The sequence below is a fragment of the Hemiscyllium ocellatum genome, chromosome 6 (assembly GCF_020745735.1).
Source record: "Hemiscyllium ocellatum isolate sHemOce1 chromosome 6, sHemOce1.pat.X.cur, whole genome shotgun sequence".
In the NCBI taxonomy this organism is placed as follows: Eukaryota; Metazoa; Chordata; class Chondrichthyes; order Orectolobiformes; family Hemiscylliidae; genus Hemiscyllium; species Hemiscyllium ocellatum.
Genome location: NC_083406.1, coordinates 100,478,196 through 100,502,268, shown reverse-complemented (window position 1 = coordinate 100,502,268; position 24,073 = coordinate 100,478,196). Strand labels below are relative to the sequence as shown.

General features: G+C 42.1%; 1 protein-coding gene across 5 annotated transcripts in view; it reads left to right on the top strand.

The window, feature by feature from the left end:
- The window catches only part of LOC132816836 (P2Y purinoceptor 2-like), a 32,161-nt gene extending 26,317 nt beyond the window's left edge, over window positions 1-5,844 (top strand). For 3 of the 5 annotated variants that reach the window (XM_060826813.1, XM_060826810.1, XM_060826812.1), the window contains 2 exons: window positions 1,407-1,455; window positions 2,686-5,844. In XM_060826813.1, the coding sequence (XP_060682796.1) occupies window positions 2,762-3,829 (1,068 nt within the window). In that variant the 5' untranslated portion in view covers window positions 1,407-1,455; window positions 2,686-2,761 and the 3' untranslated portion in view covers window positions 3,830-5,844. Of the gene's footprint in view, window positions 1-1,406; window positions 1,466-2,685 lie in introns of all 5 variants that reach the window. The other 2 variants (XM_060826811.1, XM_060826814.1) reach the window with 2 other exon arrangements.
- Window positions 5,845-24,073: the final 18,229 nt, after the last annotated feature.

Below are 24,073 nucleotides of genomic sequence, written 5' to 3'. Positions count from 1 at the left end.
GACCATTTGCCAGGTTTAATAGGAACAATATCCTCCACAAAGGATATCCAAAATATAAAAGATCCTCCAATGGAAAAAGGGTTCACAACCCTCCAGTTAAAACAACATGTACGACATTGAGACTACCTGCATTAGTGAAAAATAGAGACTTTGGTTGTGAGGGCGGAGCTATGATGGGTTAGTGGTAAATATAAAAGTGTTTTTTACATGAATGTATGAATGTTAACTAAGCGGTTCAAGCTTGGTGGGTGGGAAGGCACAGAAACAATATAAGGTAATGGTTTTGAAACAGTTAATATTGAAGTTGTGTTTAGCTCTGCCCAATCTGTTGACATCTCAAGCAATCTAGTCAAAGGTCCTGCTGGATACAGACATATCATCTCTGGCTCCTGATAGCTGTCATTATGGCTAACTAGTAACCATAATATTAAATGTACTAGTTGCTATCATGTACTTTTTATGTAAGAGAGTTGCCTTTTTTGTTAAGACTCTAGTGGTTAATCCTCCAGCACTGATAATTGTACAAACCCTTCGACTCAGCATAGAAAGGAGGATTGGTGTCCATGAACTACCCCAATCACAGGTCACCAGTTTGTACCCAGAGCCCAATACAACAATTGCCTGCTGTGTCTCTTTTTTAGTTTTCTCCAGTAACTACACTTGAAAAGACATTCATTATGTTGGGATGACCGAAAGATATGAAAAACTCAATATTAACGTACATTTGTTTTTAATAGCTGTGAACTTGTGATGACTTTGAAAGTTTAATTGTTTGAGGTTTATCACATTGTAGGTCGAGACTTGAAATGACTTGTGCACTGATCATTAAAAAAAATGCCTTCAAAAGTTATACACTTAGAAAACACCCAACTTACATGTTTTACTGTCAATGCTCCACATCCTTATTTCAGTAAAATGTATTTATTCACATCCAGTTTTCAAATCATTTTATTGATAGTGAATTTCTTAAGGTAATTTTATCAGAGAAACCATAAAGAAGAGAAACATTGTGCATTGTTTGTAATTTGGTTTTACAGTGTAAAAACTGTTGAGTGGTGTAACGGCTGTGTTTCCCTTTGACCATCACTCCTCCTAGTTAGCACAAACAGAACTGCTTTACAAGTCAATACAACATGTTTGTCAGAGTGGTTCCATTAAATGTTACAACTAATTTCAAATCTTAAATGAAATCCATTTTTAGAACTCTTCTGTAAACATCAAAATAATACTGGATATTAGTGCTATTCCAGCCTGTACCAGTTGGTTCTGAAGATTTTATTTATTAACAATAAAAGCTACAGATGTTGCTACAAATGAACTGTCATGCAATGTGACTTTTAAATACTGATCTCTTTGTCTCATTCTAGTTGAATATTTAAAAAATTGTCTCTCTCATTATTGTTCAGGTCATATTCGTCATGACTATCTGAAGGATTGATTGGCAGTGGACATTAGGTATTCTGTTGTATGTACATTTGAATTTGAAATTATTAGAATGCAATGCCATCATGTCAGGGTTCCTTTATGATTCATTTTAGTGAAGATTGAAAACATTGTCATAGAAAACCTTTGTCCCAGAGAAGAGTTGCAGGTAGTGTGGTGACCATTGAATTTCGTTTACCCTTGCAAATATTTCAAACCTGCAAGCACATTAAACAGTAAAATGCTTAGTTTGTAATTCATCAAATATTTGTCACTGAGCTTCACTGCTTTTATATATTGCTATACTGTTAGAGGTGATAATTATCAGTTACTAAGTCCAAACAAAGACTTGAGCAGAAAATCTAAACTCCATTACAATGCTGACTGAATGTTGCACTGTCAGAGGTGTAATAAAGGTTAATTACCAGATACTAAGCCCCATCAAAGTCTAGAACACAAAGTCTAGTCTGACACTCCTGTAGGGTGCGGCTAGAGATATAATTGAGGTTTTGGTCAAATATTAAATTAAGTCCCCTCTGCCCGCTGAGGCGGATGTAAAAGACCACTTGTTATATTTTGGAGAACAGCAGACGAAATCTCCCAAAACTCTTTCCAAAATGTGTCCTTCAAACAACACTACTGAAACAGTTGATCTGATCAGTATTTCATGGCTGCTTGAGGCACCTTGCTGTGCATAAATTAGTTGCTGTATTTCCTACAATACCACAGTGGCTACATTTCAAAAATGCCGCATTGGCTGTAAAGTTCTCTGGCATGTCTTGAGATCATTTAAAGTGCAATGTAAAGGTGAGGGAGTCCTCCCACCCCACCTCCTTCCTATGCTACCTTCCTCCTTTGACTGATATGTTATGGATCTATTTTCACAAGTACAGTATATTGTGCTTTCTTCTCAGCACTGCTGTCAGTTCCCTCCTGTCCTGAACATTGCACCCTACTCAAAGAAAACAGAGAGGTGATCCTACTTACTACCATAGATGAGTCGCTGTTTAAGGATGTTAAGAGCTGCCTTGTCCTTCCTTCAAAGGTCTACCTAGCATTAGTTTGCTGTTTTCTCTAATGGTGCAGCTCATAAGGAGAAGCCAATACATGGGATTAGATTCCATGTTGTTCCAGTCCAGGATTGAAGTTTCATTGTGCTGATTATCCTTATTGTCAATCCATAAAATGCAACATCATAACAGATTATGTGCTAATTAAATGGTTGAAATTATTATTTTAAACAAATTTATCTGTATTGACCAGGCACTCTGGAAAGGATCAGAAATGAAGTTGGACCAGTGCTGCTTAAACCAATAAGTTCAAAGGAAGTTCTCCAATCATGAACGTGACTGGAAGATTTGAGGGGTATCCACACAATTGTACTTTTAACGAGGACTTTAAATACATTCTGCTTCCTGTTTCTTATGGGATAGTATTTGTGGTAGGACTTGTTCTCAATGTTCTTGCGATATGGGTTTTTGTGTTTCGAATGAGACCTTGGAACATTACAACCACCTACATGTTCAACCTAGCTCTCTCAGACACTATGTACGCGATATCATTGCCTCTGCTCATCTACTATTATGCAAAACACAATGACTGGCCTTTTGGGGCAGCTTTGTGTAAAATTGTTCGATTCCTCTTTTATACCAACCTGTATTGCAGTATCCTTTTTCTCACTTGTATGAGCATTTATAGATTCCTAGGGATCTGCTTTCCAATGCAGTCATTGAGATGGTCAAACCTGCGATATACACGAATAGTATGTATTGTTGTTTGGGGAATCGTGATAGTATTCCAGACACCAATATTTGTATTTGTTGACACAGAAGGTATTGGTAACACTACCATTTGCTATGACACTGCAAACCAAATCCATTTCAATCAGTTTGTGATTTACAGTGCTATTCAGTTGGTGTTGCTGTTTTGTGGTCCTTTCATAGTGGTCATGATCTGTTATGGAATTACAGCTAAGAAACTCCTTCATCCTGAAGGCATACGCCCTGAATATGCCAGATCCAGGAAAAAATCAATCAAGATGATTATTACTGTACTCACTGTTTTTGTCTTGTGTTTCTTACCTTTCCACATCACACGTTCCATTTACTATTCCTCAAGAAGTCTTCATGTGAGCTGCAGCACACTGGATGCCATTAATCTAGCCTACAAGCTGACTAGGCCCCTCGCCAGTGCAAATAGTTGCCTTGACCCAATTCTTTATGTTCTTGGTGGGCAGACATATCGCAGCAAGCTGGCGCGTAAAGGTAATGGTTTGGAAAATAAGAACAATGTTCCTTTAGCCAAAAAGACAATTAGTGGAGGAGACATTACACACTCTGTCTATACTACAGAAATTGGACTGGAGGAAATAAAGCAAGCCGCTGCTGGAAGTAGCGATGGCATCTAAAATGATTGCCCAGCTTGAGTTTTAAGATGGGATTTTAGCTGCAGGCTGCATATTTTTAAATGCAACAAAGAAATAACTAGAAGTGGAGAATATGTGTGAGAGCATGTCGGTCACTGTACAATGACCAAGAACTGACAGCTGGTTGTCCAAGTGAAAAGCTTATATGTTTGAACCCTGAGATTTCTTTCGTTTGCAAATTGATGACCAATGATAGCTGTCGAACTCCAATTGCATCGCTCAGGCACAAATGGGTGCTGTGTGCATTGTGAAGGTGCTTGTTCATTTGTACCAGGAGGTGACTGGGGATGTCTAAAGGGAGACTGTCAGTGAATGGTCAGAATTTTCCCCAGGACAACTCTAATTTTGTTTGGGGTTTGAGCAGAAGCCTGTTCAAGTTTTTAAATTCCTTTCCCACCTCCCATGCATGGTCTGTGATGGGATCAGTATGGGTGCTACCTGATTCCCTTCCTTTCCAGCACTGAGAAGCAACAGGGCTTGTGTGTACTTCTGAATGGTATACAAATGAAACCGGAGCCTCAAAATAGTACAGATTTTGTACCCCTTTCGTTGCAATCTGTAAATATGCCACTGATACCATAATTAGTTAAAAAAATGATAATTTGTCTATCATGTTCTGGTTCACATCAGAGCTTGATATGTCAGTCCCAATACTTTATATTTTCCTTCAATCCATTCCTTCAATTGCTGTCATCCTGTCTCTTAAATATAATGTTTTACTTGATTGAAAGTCACTTACATTAATTCAAAGTGATATTTTTGCTTATTGCATTCACAGATAATTAGGTGAGGGTAGTGCAACAACAGCACCTAAAGGTATGTCCATGACTGATTACACCTTCAACAAACCTAACTTCATTCAGGTCTGGTTTTAAAAACAAAGCATCTGAAATCTGATTCAGAATCCAATTTCCTGTTGAATTATTATTTTGTCCCTGCGTTTCACTGATCTTGCTTGAATCATAATTATTGGTATACTATAGAGGAGGCGATGGCCTAGTGGTATTAATCCAGAGACCCAGGTAATATTCTGGGGACCCAATTCAATTCACAGCATGGCAGATGGTGGAATTTGAATTCAATAAAAATCTGGAATTAAGAGTCTAATGATGACTATGAATCCATTGTCAATTGTCAGAGAAAGTCATCTGGTTCACTAATGTTGTTTTGGGAAGGAATCTGTTATCCTTACCTTGTCTGGCCTATATATGAGTCCAGGCCCACAACAATGTGCAGCATGGAGGCACAGTAATTAGCACTGCTGCCTCACAGCGCCGGGACCCAGGTTCGATTCCTGTCTTGGGCGACGGCCTGTATAAAGTTTGCACATTATCCCCGTGTCTCCAGGTGCTTGGGTTTCTTCCCACATTTTAAAGATGTACAGGTTAGGGTGGATTGACCATGCTAAGTTGTCCAGGGATGTGCAGGCTAGGTGGGTTAGCTGTAGGAACTGTGGGGTTAGGGAGATGGGGTTGGGTCTGAGTGGGATGCTCATCAGAGGGTTGGTGTGGACTTGGTGGGCCGAATGGTTTGCTCCCACACTGTAGGGGTTATGTGAATGTGGTTGACTCTTAACTGCCTTTTGGGTAATTAATGGGCAATAAATGCTGGCATCCACATTCTGTGAATGAATTTTAAAAACTCAGAATTTAGATACATTACAAAATTATTTAATTCTAAATCAATATTTGCAGTATTTAGTATATTTTTTCTAATTAGGGCAAAATATATATTAAAGCATTTATATGACAAACCTGTCTGTGCTACTTTAATGATACCTCAAAATAGTTGAGGAGAGAATTTTGCACAATTTTTTTAATCTTATGACTTGATTTTACTCTGAAGGCTTTTAAAATCCCAAATATTTCTGATGAATTTCTTCCTCTTGAGACTGGCCATTAAATAACATCATTAACTGAAACAAACGATAATATCACAGCAATAAATATCATGAGTAACTTTTTTCCCCTGTAATATTATCCTCACACTGTTATGAATTTTATCTGTGTACATTAGATAATTTGACTTTTACTGATTGTTTCATTCGTTTCACATTCTTTGATCTTCCCATTCATATTTGTTCTTTACTACATCACTGATATTTTAACTTCAATTCTAACTGTGCTGCATCACAGCATTTCATTCCATTCCTTTTTCCCTCTTGTATTTATCTAGCTTCCTTTTTCTGAGCTAATGCTCATTAGTCTATTAAACTAACTTACTCTTTCCCGGGTTTTAAAACTGAAGGGCTCTTTACCTTCATTCTTCATGCAAAAATTTGATGGACCTTTAAACTCATCTTAAAACTATCTTTGATTTACCTCATGTTCTCTCCTTTAGCCGTCAGACATCAATATGGAATGTGACTTGTGTTTTCACAATATAAAATGAAGAGTCCACAAAGAAAGGGATTTTTATTTCCAGTGTTTCTGACTACATTTACGTTGGTATGATTAATAATTATATTTGCAACATTTGTGAATATTTTTATTCTCTGAATGCATATTCAGAATCATCATTAATTATAATGTTGAGTAGAAAATAGCATTTTTTTAAAAGAAATAAACATTTTAACATTTCTGCTCTGAAATAGAATTCACCAGTATTTTGTCAAGTTATTTACTAGCTGCTTTCAAATTTACAAGTGTTTTGGGATGAGACATGTACATTAATCCCAAGTGCTGGTGCTGGAGATTTTATACGAATTCTCTTTGAAATGTAAGTCAGCAATAGGAAACTCAGCAGACCAGCCACGGGATTACAGAGGTATCCTTAGGTAATACAATATCTTGTCCTGTTGGAAAAGCCAATCAATGTGCCAATCAGTTTATATTATACAGATAGTTTATTTGATTGCAGGCAGTGAAAACGTCTAAAAGAACGATGAAATGAAGGGGTCAATCTGGATTTGGTAATAGTAAGGGATTTTGCTACGATTTGGGAATTGAGGATATTAGGCCATTTGAAGTTTCATTCTTCAGAATCATCTGTCCAACCTTCAGTCCCCTGTGTAGTGGAAGCTTTTGGCCGATATTACCCAAGTGTAATATTGTTTTCTTAAAATAAAGCTGGTTGTGCATAAATGAAAACTTTTAAGTGAGAATGTAATCTTTTGCACTGCAATAAATGCTGTAATTTCTCGTGGAACCAACAACTGAAAAAACAAAGGGCCATATTTTGTAATAAATGATAATTACTATTAAACGCCATCTTAAAATTATACCACTATTTGTTGATACTGTACTAAAGTTCTTTATCGCCTTATTATAATGGGCTGGCTACCAAAAATGGAACTCCATAATCATTCACCAAGTATCATTTGCACAGGAAAAAAGATGGTTCAATATCCATTCCTCTTGTGCTGTCAGAATAAGTATCATTTATGTGATTGTTTTCAAGTAAAGTTCAGAATTTGAAGGCCAGTGTATCACTGAGCAAATCATTGGTCCTATAATAATTTTAAGGCACAGATCTTACTAAAAAACAATTGCATTGGCAATTTTGTCAGATGGAAGCACTTCTTCAGAGAGGGAGGCGTGAATCAGTTCACCATCTTCTCCAACCTCAACTCACCTACTTCTTTAGATGTTGTTGGCTACCTGCCTCAGGGACCTTCTCTAGTCTGCTCCTCTGGATATTTCTGCCTTGGAGGACATTCAGCCAATTCTATCTGTCACTGACTCCACTTATTTCCCTGTCATCCAGCTGATGCTAATTGCCAGTCAAAGTGTCTCCTTTCACCTGTTCTTCTAGGCGCTGACTGACTGTCTCAATGTCTCCTCTCACTCACTCCTCTAGATGCTGCTGACTGGCTCAGTGTCTCCTTTCACTCACTCCTCCAGATCTTTTTAATTTCAAAAATATACTTTATTCATAAAATATTTTGATGATCTGTACAATTTGTCATGCAGAGACAGAGTAATCATTCGTATATACAGGTCTGTACGATTACATATTTAGCTGAGGCGTCAGCGGAGCCCAAAAGACTGCATGGGCCCCCTGTTCTTCTTAGGCAGGCAGATGTTACACGGTGGTCTTTCCCCACTGCGCCTTGGCGGCAGCTGCCCCAAGCTTCAGCGCGTCCCTCAACACGTAGTCCTGGAATGTGCCAGTCTGCAACACTCAGTCGGGTCAACTCCTTCAGCTGGAAGATCAACAGGTTTCGGACCGCCCAGAGAGCGTCCTTCACCGAGTTGATGATCCTCCAGGCACAGTTGATGTTCGTCTCGGTGTGCGTCCCGGGGAACAGACCGTAGAGCACGGAGTCCCACATCACGGCGCTGCTCGGGACAAACTTCGACAAACATCACTGCATTCCTCTCCAGACTACTTCTGCACAGGCACATTCCAGAAGGAGGTGTGTGACAGTCTCGTCCCCGCCGCAGCCACTTCAAGGGCAGCATGCGGTGCGGGAGAGAGTCCGGGCATGCATAAAGGATCTCACGGGCAGGGCCCTTCTCACCACCAGCCAAGCCATGTCTTGGTGCTTGTTGGAAAGTTCTGGCGAATGACGCATTCTGACAAATGACTTTGACAGTCTGCTCAGGGAACTGCTCGATAGGATCCGCCTTCTCCTTTTCCCAAAGGGTCTCAAAGACACTACGTGCTGACCACTTCTTGATGGACTTGTGGTCAAAGGTGTTTTTTTCAAACTTCTCCACAAAGGACAGGTGATACGGAACGGTCCAACTACTCGGAGCATTCAGCGGCAGCAAGGCAAGGCTCATCCTTCGCAACACCGGGGACAGGTAGAACCTCAGTACGTAGTGACACTCGGTGTTTGCGTACCGGGGATCCACGCACAGCTTGATGCAGCCACACACAAAGTTGGCCATCAGGGTGAGGGTGGCATTGGGTGTATTTTTCCCCCGTTGCCCAGATCTTTGTACAGCGAGTGCCTTCGTACTCGGTCCATCTTTGACCTCCATATAAATTGAAAGATAGTCGGAGTAACTGCAGCGGCGCAGGTTCTGGGAATAGGCCAGGTCTGTGCCACGTATAACAGCAATGATAGTGCCTCATACCTGATGACTAGGTTTTTTTCCCGCGATGGAGAGTGACAGTAGCTTTCATCTGCCCAGTTTCTGCCTCACTTTGCTGATACGCTTCTCCCAAGACTTGGTGCACGCCCCAGCCCCACCAAACCAAATACCCAACACCTTCAGGTGGTTTGTCCTGACGGTGATGGGGATTGAGAATTGGTCGGCCCAATTCCCGAAGAGCATGGCCTCGCTCTTGCCTCGGTTTACCTTTGCCCCCGAGGCCCGTTTGAACTGGCCACATATGCACATGAGTCTGCGCACGGACAGCGGATCCGAGCAGAAAACGGCGACGTCATCCATGTACAGTACAGGGAGGCCTTGACCTGTAGGCCCCCACTGCCAGGAATAGTCACCCCTCTCAGGCTCGCATCTTTCCTGATGGACTCAGCAAATGGCTCTCTGCAGCACACAAACAAGGCAAGAGAGAGAGGGCAGCCCTGCCTGACTCCAGATCTGACTGGGAAGCTATCTGATTCCCACCCATTGATTGAGACTTCACTGACAGTGTTGGTGTAGAGCAGTCTGATCCAATTGCAGATTCCCTCCCCAAAGCCCATTTTGGAGAGAACATCTCTCATATACCTGTGTGATATCCTGTCAAAGGCTTTCTCCTGGTCCAGGCTGATCAGGTAGGTGTCCAACCCTCTGTTCTGCACGTAGACGATCGCATCCCTGAGGAGTGCGAAACTCTCAGCAATCTTCCTGCCCGGCACAGCACAGGTTTGGTCAGAGTGATTCACCGACCCCAGAGCAGACCTGACCCGGTTGGTGATTACCTTTAAGAGAATTTTGTAATCCGCATTCAATAGTGAGATTGGTCTCCAATTTCTGATTTCCTCCCTCTCCCCCTTCCGCTTGTAGATAAGGGTGATGATGCCTTTCCTCATGGATTCGCTCATGGTACCTGCCGGAAGCACACTGCATACACCTCCAGCTGTTCCTGGCCAATCAAGTCCCACAGAACAGAATACAGCTCGACCGGTAAGCCGTCACTTCCGGGAGTTTTATTCTTTTCGAAGGACTCGAGGGCCTTGGTCAGTTCATCCAGAGATAGCGGCTGGTCTAGCTTCTCCCATGTTCTGTTGTCTAAGATCTCCATGGTAGAGGACAGGATGGAGGGGAGGCCGCGCTGTCAGTTGGCTTTGCCTCATACTGACTGGCATAGAAGGATTTGCTGATCCTCATGACATCAGCCTGAGATGACGTTATCGAGCCATCTTCTTCCTTCAGGCTGCTGAGCACGGAGCTCTGTTTGTGTATCTTCTGGAAGAAGAAATGAACCTGGACTGGAAGCTTATCTTGGAGGCAAAGAGCTGCTGACTGACTGGCTCGGTGTTTCCTCTCTCTCACTCCTCTAGGTGCTGCTGACTGACTGTCTTGGTGTCTCCTCTCACTCACTCCTCTAGGTGCTGCTGACTGACTGGCTCAGTGTCTCCTCTCACTCACTCCTCTGGGTGCTGCTGACTGACTGACTCAGTGTCTCCTCTCTCTCACTCCTCTAGGTGCTGCTGACTGACTGGCTCAGTGTCTCCTCTCACTCACTCCTCTAGGTGCTGCCGACTGACTGACTCAGTGTCTCCTCTCACTCACTCCTCTAGGTGCTGCTGACTGACTGGCTCAGTGTCTCCTCTCACTCACTCCTCTAGGTGCTGCTGACTGACTGACTCAGTGTCTCCTCTCACTCACTCCTCTAGGTGCTGCTGACTGACTGGCTCAGTGTCTCCTCTCACTCACTCCTCTAGGTGCTGCTGACTGACTGTCTTGGTGTTTCCTCTCACTCACTCTTCTAGGTGCTGCTGACTGACTGGCTCAGTGTCTCCTCTCACTCACTCCTCTAGGTGCTGCTGACTGACTGGCTCAGTGTCTCCTCTCACTCACTCCTCCAGGTGCTGCTGACTGACTGGCTCAGTGTCTCCTCTCACTCACTCCTCTAGGTGCTGCTGACTGACTGACTCAGTGTCTCCTCTCACTCACTCCTCTAGGTGCTGCTGACTGACTGGCTCAGTGTCTCCTCTCACTCACTCCTCTAGGTGCTGCTGACTGACTGGCTCAGTGTCTCCTCTCACTCACTCCTCTAGGTGCTGCTGACTGACTGGCTCAGTGTCTCCTCTCACTCACTCCTCTAGGTGCTGCTGACTGACTGACTCAATGTCTCCTCTCACTCACTCCTCTAGGTGCTGCTGACTCTCCTCTTCTCACCCACTGCCAGCTTGCCTGTGAAATACCCACTTACAGAATTAAACCTATCCTGTTATTTTAAAACATGGGAAGAAAATTAATTTTAAGCATTTCAAAAAAGTTGAAAAGTACTTAATATTCTTAAAAAAAATTACTGACATTCCTAACTTGAATTGACAGTAACATTAATTGTGCTGGAGGCTGAATATTATTTTAGTGCTTCTCCCAGTCAATGATTAATGAAATGTTAGAGCTTTTATACAACTTGAATTTTCATTGTAGATGAGTGTCCCTGGAAAATAGGGTACATATTATGAAATAAGGACCCAAATATTCACATTTCCTTTCCTATTTAACAGACTTATTGCAATCTTTCTAAAAGAAGACACTCTGTTCCCTGCCTGCTCTTGTACTGGAATCACAAATCGAAAAACTGGTAGTTTATAGCCCATATCCTACCATTCTGATATTTGAAAACTATGGATTTTATCCTCATCCTGAGGCAGTGGATTGCAATAATATTAGCTTTTGATCCTTACCAGTTATGAATGTGACCTGTCTACATAGAACATAGAACATAGAAGGATACAACGCAGTACAGGCCCTTCGGCCCTCGATGTTGCGCCGACCGAATCCTACCTAACCTATACTAGCCCAATAACTTCCAAATGCCTATCCAATGCCCGCTTAAATGACCATAAAGAAGGAGAGTTCACCACTGATACGGGCAGGGCATTCCATGAACTTACAACCCGCTGTGTGAAGAATCTACCCCTAACATCTGTCCTATACCTACCACCCCTTAATTTAAAGCTATGTCCCCTAGTAACACCTGACTCCATTAGCGGTAAAAGGTTCTTAGTATCTACCCTATCTAAACCCCTAATCATCTTATACACTTCTATCAGATCTCCCCTAAACCTTCTCTTCTCCAATGAGAACAGCCCCAAGTGCCTCAGCCTTTCCTCATAAGATTTTCCTACCATTCCAGGCAACATCCTGGTAAACCTCCTCTGCACTCGTTCTAAAGCTTCCACATCCTTCCTATAGTATGGCGACCAAAACTGCACACAATACTCCAGATGAGGCCTCACCAGAGTCTTATACAACTGCAACATGACCTCAGGACTCCGGAACTCAATTCCTCTGCCAATAAAGCCCAGGAGTCTAGTTTTCCACTTCAGAGGAATCCAAGAAACCCAGTATAAAATATTAGTGCTGTTAATATATTTTTCCTCTGCAATGCTGAAATTAGTGAAGAATACTTGTTAAATAAAACATTTTAGAATTATTTTTAATTTCTTGCTCTTTTTCATTAATGAATGCAGTCTGCTATTGCCCCATAATGTGAAGGAAAACCACAACAGGTGATCTAAAATCCAAAGTTAATAATCACACATCAGGGTTATAGTCCAGCAGGTTTAATTGGAACAGATGAAGGAGCAGCACTCCGAAAGCTAGTACTTCCAATTAAACTTGTTAGACTATAACCTGGTGTTGTGTGATTTTTAACTTTGTCCACCTCAGTCCAATACTGGCATCTCCATATCATCTAAAATCCAGTGTATGAAGTTGACGGAGTGCTCACTTCTCCTTTGGATCATGAGTTTCCTAGTGCACACAGATAGTAAACTGCTGTGTATCACATGGTTGGGTTTGAAACGTTGAAGCTTGTACTCAAAACTTTGTCTATCGTGTGGGGTACTTTAAAATCAGTTGGAAAAAGCAATATAAATACAATCCAACCTTTTACATGCCACCTGCCCCTTACAATCCCTACCATGGCATTGGAGCTAGGAAGCAAAGGAGGTGGATTTGCTGCCTTTCAGAATCATCTAAAGAAAATGATTTGCTTGAATGCTTCTGAAAGCTGCAAAAGTCAGAAAAAATAAATTGGCTGCTGCTTTTGGCACTTGCTGCTATTCATTCTGACCATAGGCGGCACAAGCACTCATTGTACTCATAAGCCATTGAGTCTTCTGTTGGCCATGTGGATCTTGTGGATAACGGTGAACATAGCTATCATGAGGGTCCAGCATAAATACAACATAGTGAGTATCAAACTATGAGCATGTGCCAGTCTTTACATTGTCTGCTGACATTTCTGATGTGAATTCTATTTCACAGTATAAATTGGGTGGGTTCTAAAGTACCGTGATCCCTAGCATATTACTCAAACACTTCTTTTTACGACTGTTCTGCAATGTAAACACATCACACATTGAATTGGCAGGAACCTTTATCAGGTGCCTGAGGCCCAAATTTACAGGACAAACTGTTGGGTATTCGTCAGAAAACATACTCACAAATTGAGAGGTAACACTACTTCAAAGTTGATTTCAGTGAAGTGCGAAATACAGTAATTGCAAGATTAACTTGGTTTTGCAGAATCCCCACTTCAATAAGTGCCTTAACTAGCATTTTGATCATATGCCACATTTTGTTAAGTTTTGGTTTAATCATGCTTGGAAAATCAATAAAAGTATAGCAATAATCGGAATAAGTGCTACCTACCACTAAATACATAAATCTGCAGTAATAGTTTTACATGCGTTAGAGGACAATCAGGTAAATTGCATATTGTGTGCATATAACTGACACTGCAAAATATCAGTGAAGATGGGTTATGTTTGCTATCTGTTATTCCACTTTAAATTGTTCCAAATGGTTAAAATAATTCTTATGTCTTGTAAGGATACTGACTAGATCATAATTTGATTTAAATTAAACTTTTATTGCTTTTTGGATGGTAAGCAGATGAACAAAATGTCTATATAACTGGACCCATTTATATTTGAATTGAGATTTTGAGCAAATGTTTGAGGCTTGAAAAAGTAATCAGTATTCCTGGTAGAAAGTTGATCTTTAATTTGAATTATCGTCATAAACTCATCTAATGTTGAACTTTCATCTGTCAGTTCTGCTGCTCTGCAAGAAATCAAATGCAAGATTGTGAAAGAGGGAACAGTAAGATATGAAAGAAGTTGAACTGTGTATTCACAGCATCCATGAACTGTAAGAATGTGCATCTGTGAGGTTTACTACACACTAGACACTTGCTTTATATATGTGAATGTTATACATTTATGGTAAAGATGGGCCTGTAAAATGTAAAAGGGCTCAGCCCATCATTGGGTCGAGGGCTATTGTAGTAACAGAGAGATGTGTATGAATGCTGCATCATCAATGTGTCACAACAGAGCTCTCTCACATGATTGTTAGCACTATTACTTTCTGTGGAATGGGGATTTAACATTGGGGATTATTGTTTCGTGAATTTTAAAGCAAAGTCCAGACTTTTCCTACCTGGTGAAAGTCAGCAAAAGTTACCAACAAGCAATAGCTCTTTCACAGCGGACAGAAAACAGCATAATGAAAGTTTAAAACTCAGTTGTAAATCAATTGGCATCAGAAGGGAAAAGAAGCAACTTTGGGCTATGGTTAATTATCAGGCTGTGCTAGAAACCCAATGCAATCTCTCATAATTCATGACCATGATGACACTGTGTAGTTGGAGCACAGTGTGAGGTTGTTAACAACACTATTTTTTTTACTGTCTAATGGAGCACAGAAAGGTCAGAAGCAGTTCAGTGACTCATGGTTGGCCCAGACTTCATTTCCTACAAAAACACTTCCAACTGCTGTTAGTGCTAACACAGTGAATTGGACAATAGAACCATGTGATCACATCGATCAGGTACTGTTACACCCCAAAACCCAATTGTTTAACACCTTTCATCTCTTCCTTCTCTCCTTTGCAAATTATTGACCCACACAAACAATCTCCAAGTGAATGTGAGGTATTATGACAGTGCGGTGGCACAGTGGTTAGCACTGCTACCTCACAGCGCCAGGGACCTGGGTTTGATTCCAACCTCAGGTGACTGTGGGGAGTTTGCACATTCTCCCTGTGTCTCCTGGCTTCCTCCCGCATTCCAAATTCACGTTAGGTGAATTGGCCGTGCGAAATTGCCCACAGTGTTCCGGGATGTGTAGGTTAGATGCATTAGTCAGGGGTAAATGTAGGGGAATGGGTCTGGGTAGGTTACTCTTCTGAAGGTCAGAGTGGACTTGTTGGGCCAAAGGACCTGTTTCCACACTGTAGGGATTCTAAGTACATACCTGAATATCTCCTCAGGAAACCCAACCATATCTAACACCTGAGTAACTGCACCTCTATATCTGAACTCACTATGTCTTGGTTGCACATCAGTTTTGTGGTTGCTGACTGTCATTAGATCATGGATACACCAACCCAGTGTGGAACCCCAACATACAGTCAGAGAGTCATAGAGATGTACAGCATGGAAACAGACCCACCAGCCCAACCGATCCATGCAAACCAGATATCCCAACCCAATCTAGTCCCACCTGCCATCAGCCGGCCCATATCTCTCCAAACCCTTCCTATTCATATACTCATCCAAATGCCTCTTAAATCCTGCAATTGTACCAGCCTCCACCACATCCTCTGGCAGCTCATTCCATACACGTACCATCATCTGCGTGAAAAGGTTGCCCCTTAGGTCTCTTTTATATCTTTCCCCTCCCACCCTAAACCTATGCCCTCTAGTTATGGACTCCCTTACCCCAGGGAAAAGACTTTGTCTAGTTATCCTATCCATGCCCCTCATAATTTTGTAAACCTCTATAAGGTCACCTCTCAGCCTCCGACACTCCAGGGAAAACAACCCCAGCCTGTTCAGTCTCTCCCTATAGCTCAAATCCTCCAACCCTGGCAACATCCTTCTTAGTCTTATCTGAACCCTTTCAAGTTTCACAACATCTTTCTGATAGGAAGGAGACCAGAATTGCACGCAATATTCCAACAGTGGCCTAACCAATGTCCTGTACAGCCGCAACATGACAACCCAACTCTTGTACCAATAAAGGAAAGCATACCAAACGCCTTCTTCACTATCTTATCTACCTGCGACTCCACTTTCAAGGAGCTATGAACCTGCAGTCCAAGGTCTTTTTGCTCAGCAACACTCCTTAGGGCCTTATCATTAAGTGTGTAAGTCCTGCTAAGATTTACTTTCTCAAAATACAGCACCTCGCATTTATCTGAATTAAACACCATCTGCCACTTCTCAGCCCATTGGCCCATCTGGTCCATATCCTGTTGTAATCTGAGGCAACCCACTTCGCTGTCCACTACACCTCCAATTTTGATGTGATCTGCAAACTTACTAACTGTACCTCTTATGCTCACATCCAAATCATTTATGTAAATGACAAAAAGTAGAGGACCCAGCACTGATCCTTATGGCACTCCACTGGTCACAGGCCTCCAGTCTGAAAAACAACCCTCCACCACCACCCTCTGCCTTCTACCTTTAAGCCAGTTCTGTATCCAAATGGCTAGTTCTCCCTGTATTCCATGAGATCTAACCTTGCTAATCAGTCTCCCATGGGGAACCTTGTTGAACGCCTTACTGAAGTCCAAATAGATCACATCTACCACTCTGCCCTCATCAATCCTCTTTATTACTTCTTCAAAAACTCAGTCAAGTTTGTCAGACATGATTTCCCACGCACAAAGCCATGTTGACTATCCCTAATCAGTCCTTGCCTTTCCAAATACATGTACATCCTGTCCCTCAGGATTTCCTCCAACAACTTGCCCACCACCGAGGTCAGGTGCACCGGTCTATAGTTCCCTGGCTTGTCTTTACCACCCTTCTTAAACAGTGGCACCACGTTTGCCAACCTCCAGTCTTCCGGCTCCTCACCTGTGACTATTGATGATACAAATATCTCAGCAAGAGGCCCAGCAATCACTTCTCTAACTTCCCACAGAGTTGTCGGGTACACCTGATCAGGTCCTGGGGATTTATCCACCTTTAACCGTTTCAAGACATCCAGCACTTCCTCCTCTGTAATCTGGACATTTTGCGAGATGTCACCATCTATTTCCCTACAGTCTATATCTTCTATGTCCTTTTCCACAGTAAATACTGATGCAAAATATTCATTTAGTATCTCCCCCATTTTCTGTGGCTCCACACAAAGGCCGCCTTGCTGATCTTTGAGGGCCCAGTTCTCTCCCTAGTTACCCTTTTGTCCTTAATATATTTGTAAAAACCCTTTGGATTCTTCTTAATTCTATTTGCCAAAGCTATCTCATGTCCCCTTTTTGCCCTCCTGACTTCCCTCTTAAGTATATTCTTACTTCCTTTATACTCTTCTAATAATTCATTTGATCTATCCTGTCCAAACCTGACATATGCTTCCTTCTTTTTCTTAACCAAACCCTCAATTTCTTTAGTCATCCAGCATTCCCTATACCTACCAGCCTTCCCTTTCACCCTGACAGGAATATACTTTCTTTGGATTCTTGTTATCTCATTTCTGAAGGCTTCCCATTTTCGAGCCGTCCCTTTACCTGCGAACATCTGCCTCCAATCAGCTTTCAAAAGTTCTTGCCTAATACCATCAAAATTGGCCTTTCTCCACTTTAGAACTTCAACTTTTAGATCTGGTCTATCCTTTTCCATCACTATTTTAAAACGAATAGAATTATGGTCGCTGGCCCCAAAGTGCTCCCCCACTGACACCTCAGTCACCTGCCCTGCCTTATTTCCCAAGAGTAGGTCAAGTTTTGCACTTTCTCTCGTAGGACATCCACATAGTGAATCAGAAAATTGTCTTGTACGCACTTAAGAAATTCCTCTCCATCTAAACCTTTAACACTATGGCAGTCCCAGTCGATGTTTGGAAAGTTAAAATCCCCTACCAATACTACCCTATTATTCTTGCAGATAGCTGAGGTCTCCTTACAAGTTTGTTTCTCAATTTCCCTCTGACCATTGGGGAGTCTATAATACAATCCCAATAAGGTGATCATCCCTTTCTTATTTCTCAGTTTCACCCAAATGACTTCCCTGGATGTATTTCTGATAATATCCTCCCTCAGCACAGCTGTAATGCTATACTTTATCAAAAATGCCACTCCCCCTCCTCTCTTATAGACAATAGACAATAGACAATAGGTGCAGGAGTAGGCCATTCTGCCCTTCGAGTCTGCACCACCATTCAATATGAACATGGCTGATCATCCTTAATTAGTATCCTGTTCCTGCCTTATCTCCATAACCCTTGATTCCACTATCCTTGAGAATTCTATCCAACTCTTTCTTAAATGAATCCAGAGACTGGGTCTCCACTGCCCTCTGGGACAGAGCATTCCACACACCCACCACTCTCTGGGTGAAGAAGTTTCTCCTCATCTCTGTCCTAAATGGTCTACCCAGTATTTTTAAGCTGTGTCCTCTGGTTCGGCACTCACCCATCAGCGTAAACATGTTTCCTGCCTCCAGAGTGTCCAATCCTTTAATAATCTTATATGTCTCAATCAGATCCCCTCTCAGTCTTCTAAACTCAAGGGTATACAAGCCCAGTTGCTTCAGTCTTTCAGCGTAAGGTAGTCCCGCCATTCCAGGAATTGACCTCGTGAACCTACACTGCATTCCCTCAATAGCCAGAATGTCTTTCCTCAAATTTGGAGACAAGAACTGCACACAATACTCCAGGTGTGGTCTCACCAGGGCCCTGTACAGCTGCAGAAGAACCTCTTTGCTTCTATACTCAATCCCTCTTGTTATAAAGGCCAGCATGCTATTAGCCTTCTTCACTACCTGCTGTACCTGCATGCTTATCTTCATTGACTGGTGTACAAGAACACCCAGATCTGTTTGTACTGCCCCTTTACCTCAATTGATCCCATTTAGATAGTAATCTGTCTTCCTGTCCTTGCCACCAAAGTGGATAACCATACATTTATCAACATTAAACTGCATCTGCCATTAATCTGACCACTCACCTAGTCTATCCAGGTCACCCTGTAATCTCCTAACATCCTCCTCACATTTCACCCTGCCACCCAGCTTTGTGTCATCAGCAAATTTGCTAATGTTATTACTAATGCCATCTTCTGTATCAATAATATATATTGTAAAAAGCTGCGGTCCCAGCACTGATCCCTGTGGTACCCCACTGGGCACTGCCTGACATTCCAAAATGGAGCCGTTTATCAGTACTCTTTGTTTCCTGTCAGCCAACCAACCTTCAGTCTAAGTTAGTACTTTGCCCCCAATACCATGCACCCTAATTTTGCTCACTAACCTCCTATGTAGGACTTTATGAAAAGCTTTCTGAAAGTCCAGGTACACTACATCTACTCGATCTCTCCATCTTCAGAGTTACATCCTCAAAAAATTCCAGAATATTAGTCAAGCATGATTTCCCCTTCATAAATCCATGCTGACTCTGACCTATCCTGTTACTACTATCCAGATATGTCATAATTTCATCCTTTATAATAGACTCCAGCATCTTTCCCACCACTGAGGTCAGACTAACTGGTTTATAATTTCCTGCTTTCTCTCTCCCACCTTTCTTAAAAAGTGGTACAACATTAGCCACCCTCCAATCCACAGGAACTGATCCCGAATCTATTGAACTCTGGAAAATAATCACCAACGCATGCAAGATTTCTCGAGCCACCTCCTTCAGTACCCTGGGATGTAGACCATTAGGCCCCGGGGACTTATCAACCTTCAGACATAACTGTCTCTCCAACACCAATTCCTGGCAAATATAAATTCCCTTCAGTTCAGCTCCTTCAGCCCCTGTTACCTCTGGGAGATTGCTTGTGTCTTCCCCAGTGAACATAGATCGGAAGTACCAATTCAATTCTTCTGCCATTTCTTTGTTCCCCATAATATATTCCCCTGTTTCTGTCTTCAAGGGCCCAATTTTAGTCTTAACCATTTTTTTGCATTTCACATACCTAAGAAAGCTTTTACTATCCTCCTTTATATTTTTGGCCAGTTTACCTTCCTACCTCATTTTTTTCTCTGCGTATTTCCTTCTTAGTAATCCTCTGTTGTTCTTTTAAAGCTTCCCAGTCCTCCGTTTTCCCACTTATCTTTGCAATGTTATACCTTTTCTCTTTTAACTTGAAATGTTTCTTAACTTCCCTCGTCAGCCACAGCCACCCATGCCTTCTCCTAGGATCTTTCCTCTTTTTTAGAATGAACTGATCCTGCATCTTCTGCACTATACACAGAAATATCTGCCATTGTTACTCCACTGTCATCCCTGCTAAGGTATTGCACCATTGAACTTTGGCCAGCTCCTCCCTCATAGCTCCATAGTTCACTTTATTCAACTGAAATATTGTCACTTCCGATTGTACCCTCTCCCTCTCAAAATGCAGATTGAAGCTTATTGTATTATGGTCACTACTTCACAATGGCTCCTTCACTTCAAGGTCCCTGATCAATTCTTGCCTCCCTTTCTATCCTTCCTGTAGCATTTGTATCCTGGAACATTAAGCTGCCAGTCTTGCCCATCTCTGAGCCATGTTTCTGGAATTGCTATGATATCCCAGTGCCATGTTCTTAACCATGCCCTGAGTTCATCTGCCTTCCCTGTTAGGCCCCTTGCATTGAAATAAATGTAGTTTAATTTATTAGTACTACCTTGTCCCTGTCTACCCTGACTGTTTGACTCGCTTTTGTTCTTAACTGTACCAGTCTCAGATCGATCTCTTTCCTCACTATCTCCCTGGGCCCCGCCCAACCTTACTAGTTTAAATCCTCCCAAGTAGTTCTAGCAAATTTCCCTGCCAGTATATTAGTCCCCTTCCAATTTAGGTGCAATTTGTCCTTCTTGTACAGGTCACTTCTACCCCAAAAGAGATTCCAATGATCCAAAAATGTGAATCCTTCTCCCATACACCAGTTCCTCAGCCATGCATTCATCTGCTCTACCCTCCTATTCCTGCCCTCACTAGCTCGTAGCACTGGGAGTAATCCAGATATTACTACCCTTGAGGACCTCCTTTTTAAATTTCTGCCTAACTCTCTGTAATCTCCCTTCAGAATCTCAACCTTTTCCCTTCCTATATTGTTGGTTCCAATGTGGACAATGACCTCCTGCTGGCCCCTCTCCCCCGTGAGAACATTCTGCACCCTCTCTGAGACATCCTTGATCCTGGTACCAGGGAAACATCACACCATTCTGCTTTTTCTTTGTTGGCCACAGAAACGTCTGTCTGTACCTCGGATTAGAGAATCCCCTAAGACAATTGATCTCTTGGAAGCCGATGTACCCCACGTTGCATTAGAGCTAGTCTCAATATCAGAAACTTGGCTGTTCGTGCTACGTTCCCCTGAGAATCCATCACCCCCTACATTTTTCAAAACAGCATACCTGTTTGAAATGGATATGTCCACAAAAGACTCCTGCCTTAGGTGCCTATTTCTCTTACCCTTCCTGGAGTTAACCCATCTATGTGATTGTATCTGAGACTTTCCCCCCTTCCTATAACTGCCACCCATCACATACTGTTGCTATTGCAAATCGCTCATTGCTTATATCTGTCTCTTCAACCGATCCACTCGATCTGATAAGATTTGCATCCAACAGCATTTATGGCAGATATAATCCGCAGTAATTCTTAAACTCTCTTTAAACTCCCACATCTGACAAGAAGTACATATCTCTGTAAAGGCCATTTTTGCTCCTTCACAATCTACAGACCCAGAAAATAACGCTGTCTTATTCCTCTACAAAACACTGCCCCAGGTTAAATTAATAGTTATGGCTTATATTTTAAGTTTAATCAAGAGACTTATCTCCAAAAACATATAATCAAGAAATAACCCGCTGTACTCACTAATACAGCCATTCTCTTGGACAGACTTAAAACAACAATTAACTTATCTGATTCTCTGTTGTGAACTTCGCCCAAACCGGTTCCTCCAAGATTAGTTGTGACATTCACTGTTTGTTAAGTTTCCCAGAGGCATTTCGATGTCCAGCGACAGATGAATTCAAAAACAGCAAAGGCGGTAACTGTGCAGGTTCTCTCTCTCTCTCTCTCTCACTCACATCTTGGATTACCCAGAATCCTCTCAACATGGAGGGTACCCTGTAGCTATTGTCATGCAACTGCAAGGACAATCATTGAGTAGCTAATCGACTGACTGAAAATGCATTTCAGATACTTAGACAAATCGAGAGGTGCCCTACATTAAAGGTAATCAGGGATCATTGATGTGTTGGTTGTCTGTTATGTTAGAACAGTCTGGTGCAGCAGAGAGGAGTTGAAATGGAGCCAGATTAATGTACGTCTTCTGAAAAGGGGGTCAATGAAGTGTATCTAAATCTGGTAGACAATCTTATGGCACAATAGCTGTTTCCATTGACATGTGTACAAGCGATGGCCCCTCCCAATCTCAATCTATTTGAGCTCCTCTTTTCCACCTTTGCACATGAGACAGATGCTTCTCTGTGGCAGCCATTATGATTCCTAACTACGTCACTGGCATGAGAAAATTCCAAATCTTATGCTCATCAATCAGTGTAAGGTGGCCAGCATTTCCTGAACTCCATCTCAATGCCTCAATATCTGTTTGTCTGTTCAGCTCCTGATCTGTTCTGTCATTGATATAAATAGAGAGATAGACTTCAATATTAGTGACTGACAGAAATACGACCTGCTGTTACTTTAAAATCAAACAACAAAAACATTTTCAAAACTTGGTGTTGCAGCCTGTATTGTCTGCTAGAGCTTCAATTTACTTGACTGGAGCAAGATGGTGGACTTTTCAAGCTACCGACAGGCTGTTCCGTGAATTTAATGGCCTGGAAAACCTGACCTTGCTGAGCTGGCAGTGAGTTTGCCAGAACAAAACAGGCATTGACATCTGCCGATTATGTCATTAACTGAAAAGGTGTTTGCTCCTATCTTTGATAAAATAGGATTTTGCTTTGCTGTATGCTGGAAAATTAGTCTGACAACAAAAGAAAAGACAAAACATCACAGAGAATTAAGTCAGCAAACAACACAATCCTCTTTCTCAACTAAGCTTTGGAGGATCGCTTGAACAGCCACAGACCTCTTCAGAGAACATCCGGCACTTCATTGTCAGTAGTTATCCATTCACAGATAGGCAGCAGACCATTGCAAGTAAATGGACACCTGGCTGAAAATGTTCCTTAAATGCAATCAGTTTGGTCAGTGACGAGAATGTGGTCTACAATTTGGATCTTCAAGGCAATCATGGGTGACCAAAAAACAATTAGGTTTGATTTTAATTCTCCTCCCCTTAGACAATGTTTTACTCACCTCATCTGAATTGACTGCTATTGCTGGGAATATAAATGATTCCACTTTGCACTTGGGCACTCTGTTATGATGGAAAACACTATAGCCAAACCTAATCTGTTCTCACCCAACATTAAGCATGCATCACTGAATAAATCATGGCAGTCAGATTACGTTTCCTGTGTCAAATTTAGGGATGCTGAGACTAACTGTACTGTAGGGGCGGCACAGTGGCTTAGCAGTTAGCACTGTTACCTCTAAGCGCCAGGGACCAGGGTTCAATTCCAGCCACATTCTCCCTGTGTCTGCGTGGGTTTCCTCCGGGTGCTCTGGTTTCCCCCCTTCCCCGCCCCCACAGTCCAAACGTTGTGCAGGTTAGGTGAATTGGCCATGCTAAATTGTCCATAGTGTTCAGGGATATGTAGGTGAGGTGCATTAGTGAGGGGTAAATGTAGAGTATTTCGGTAGGGGAATGGGTCTGGATGGTAGACTCTTTTGAGGGTTGGTGTAGACTTGGTGGAGGGCCAAAGGGTCTGTTTCCATACTGTAGGGATTCTGTTCTGTGATGCCCAGTTTGGCTTAGCTGAGCAAAAATAGATCCTTTGCCCTTTCCTACCTTCCTGTCTTAGTTCCCCACTCATTTGTACCAATCGATATGCTTTATTTGCAGAATTACATGGATCTAAGGAGCTCTGGGTTGTATAATTTGGACCTCAGATCCATGCAGATGTGACATTAGCTTCTATGTATGCAATTAGTTTTACTTTAAAATGTCTACTCCAGGCTTTAAGCTCAAGTGTTCAGCACTTTCTTGAGTTTTCCTTACTTTCCTCTGAATCCACAGCCAGGCTATACAAATCAATCGCAGTGGGCATCAAACCAGTC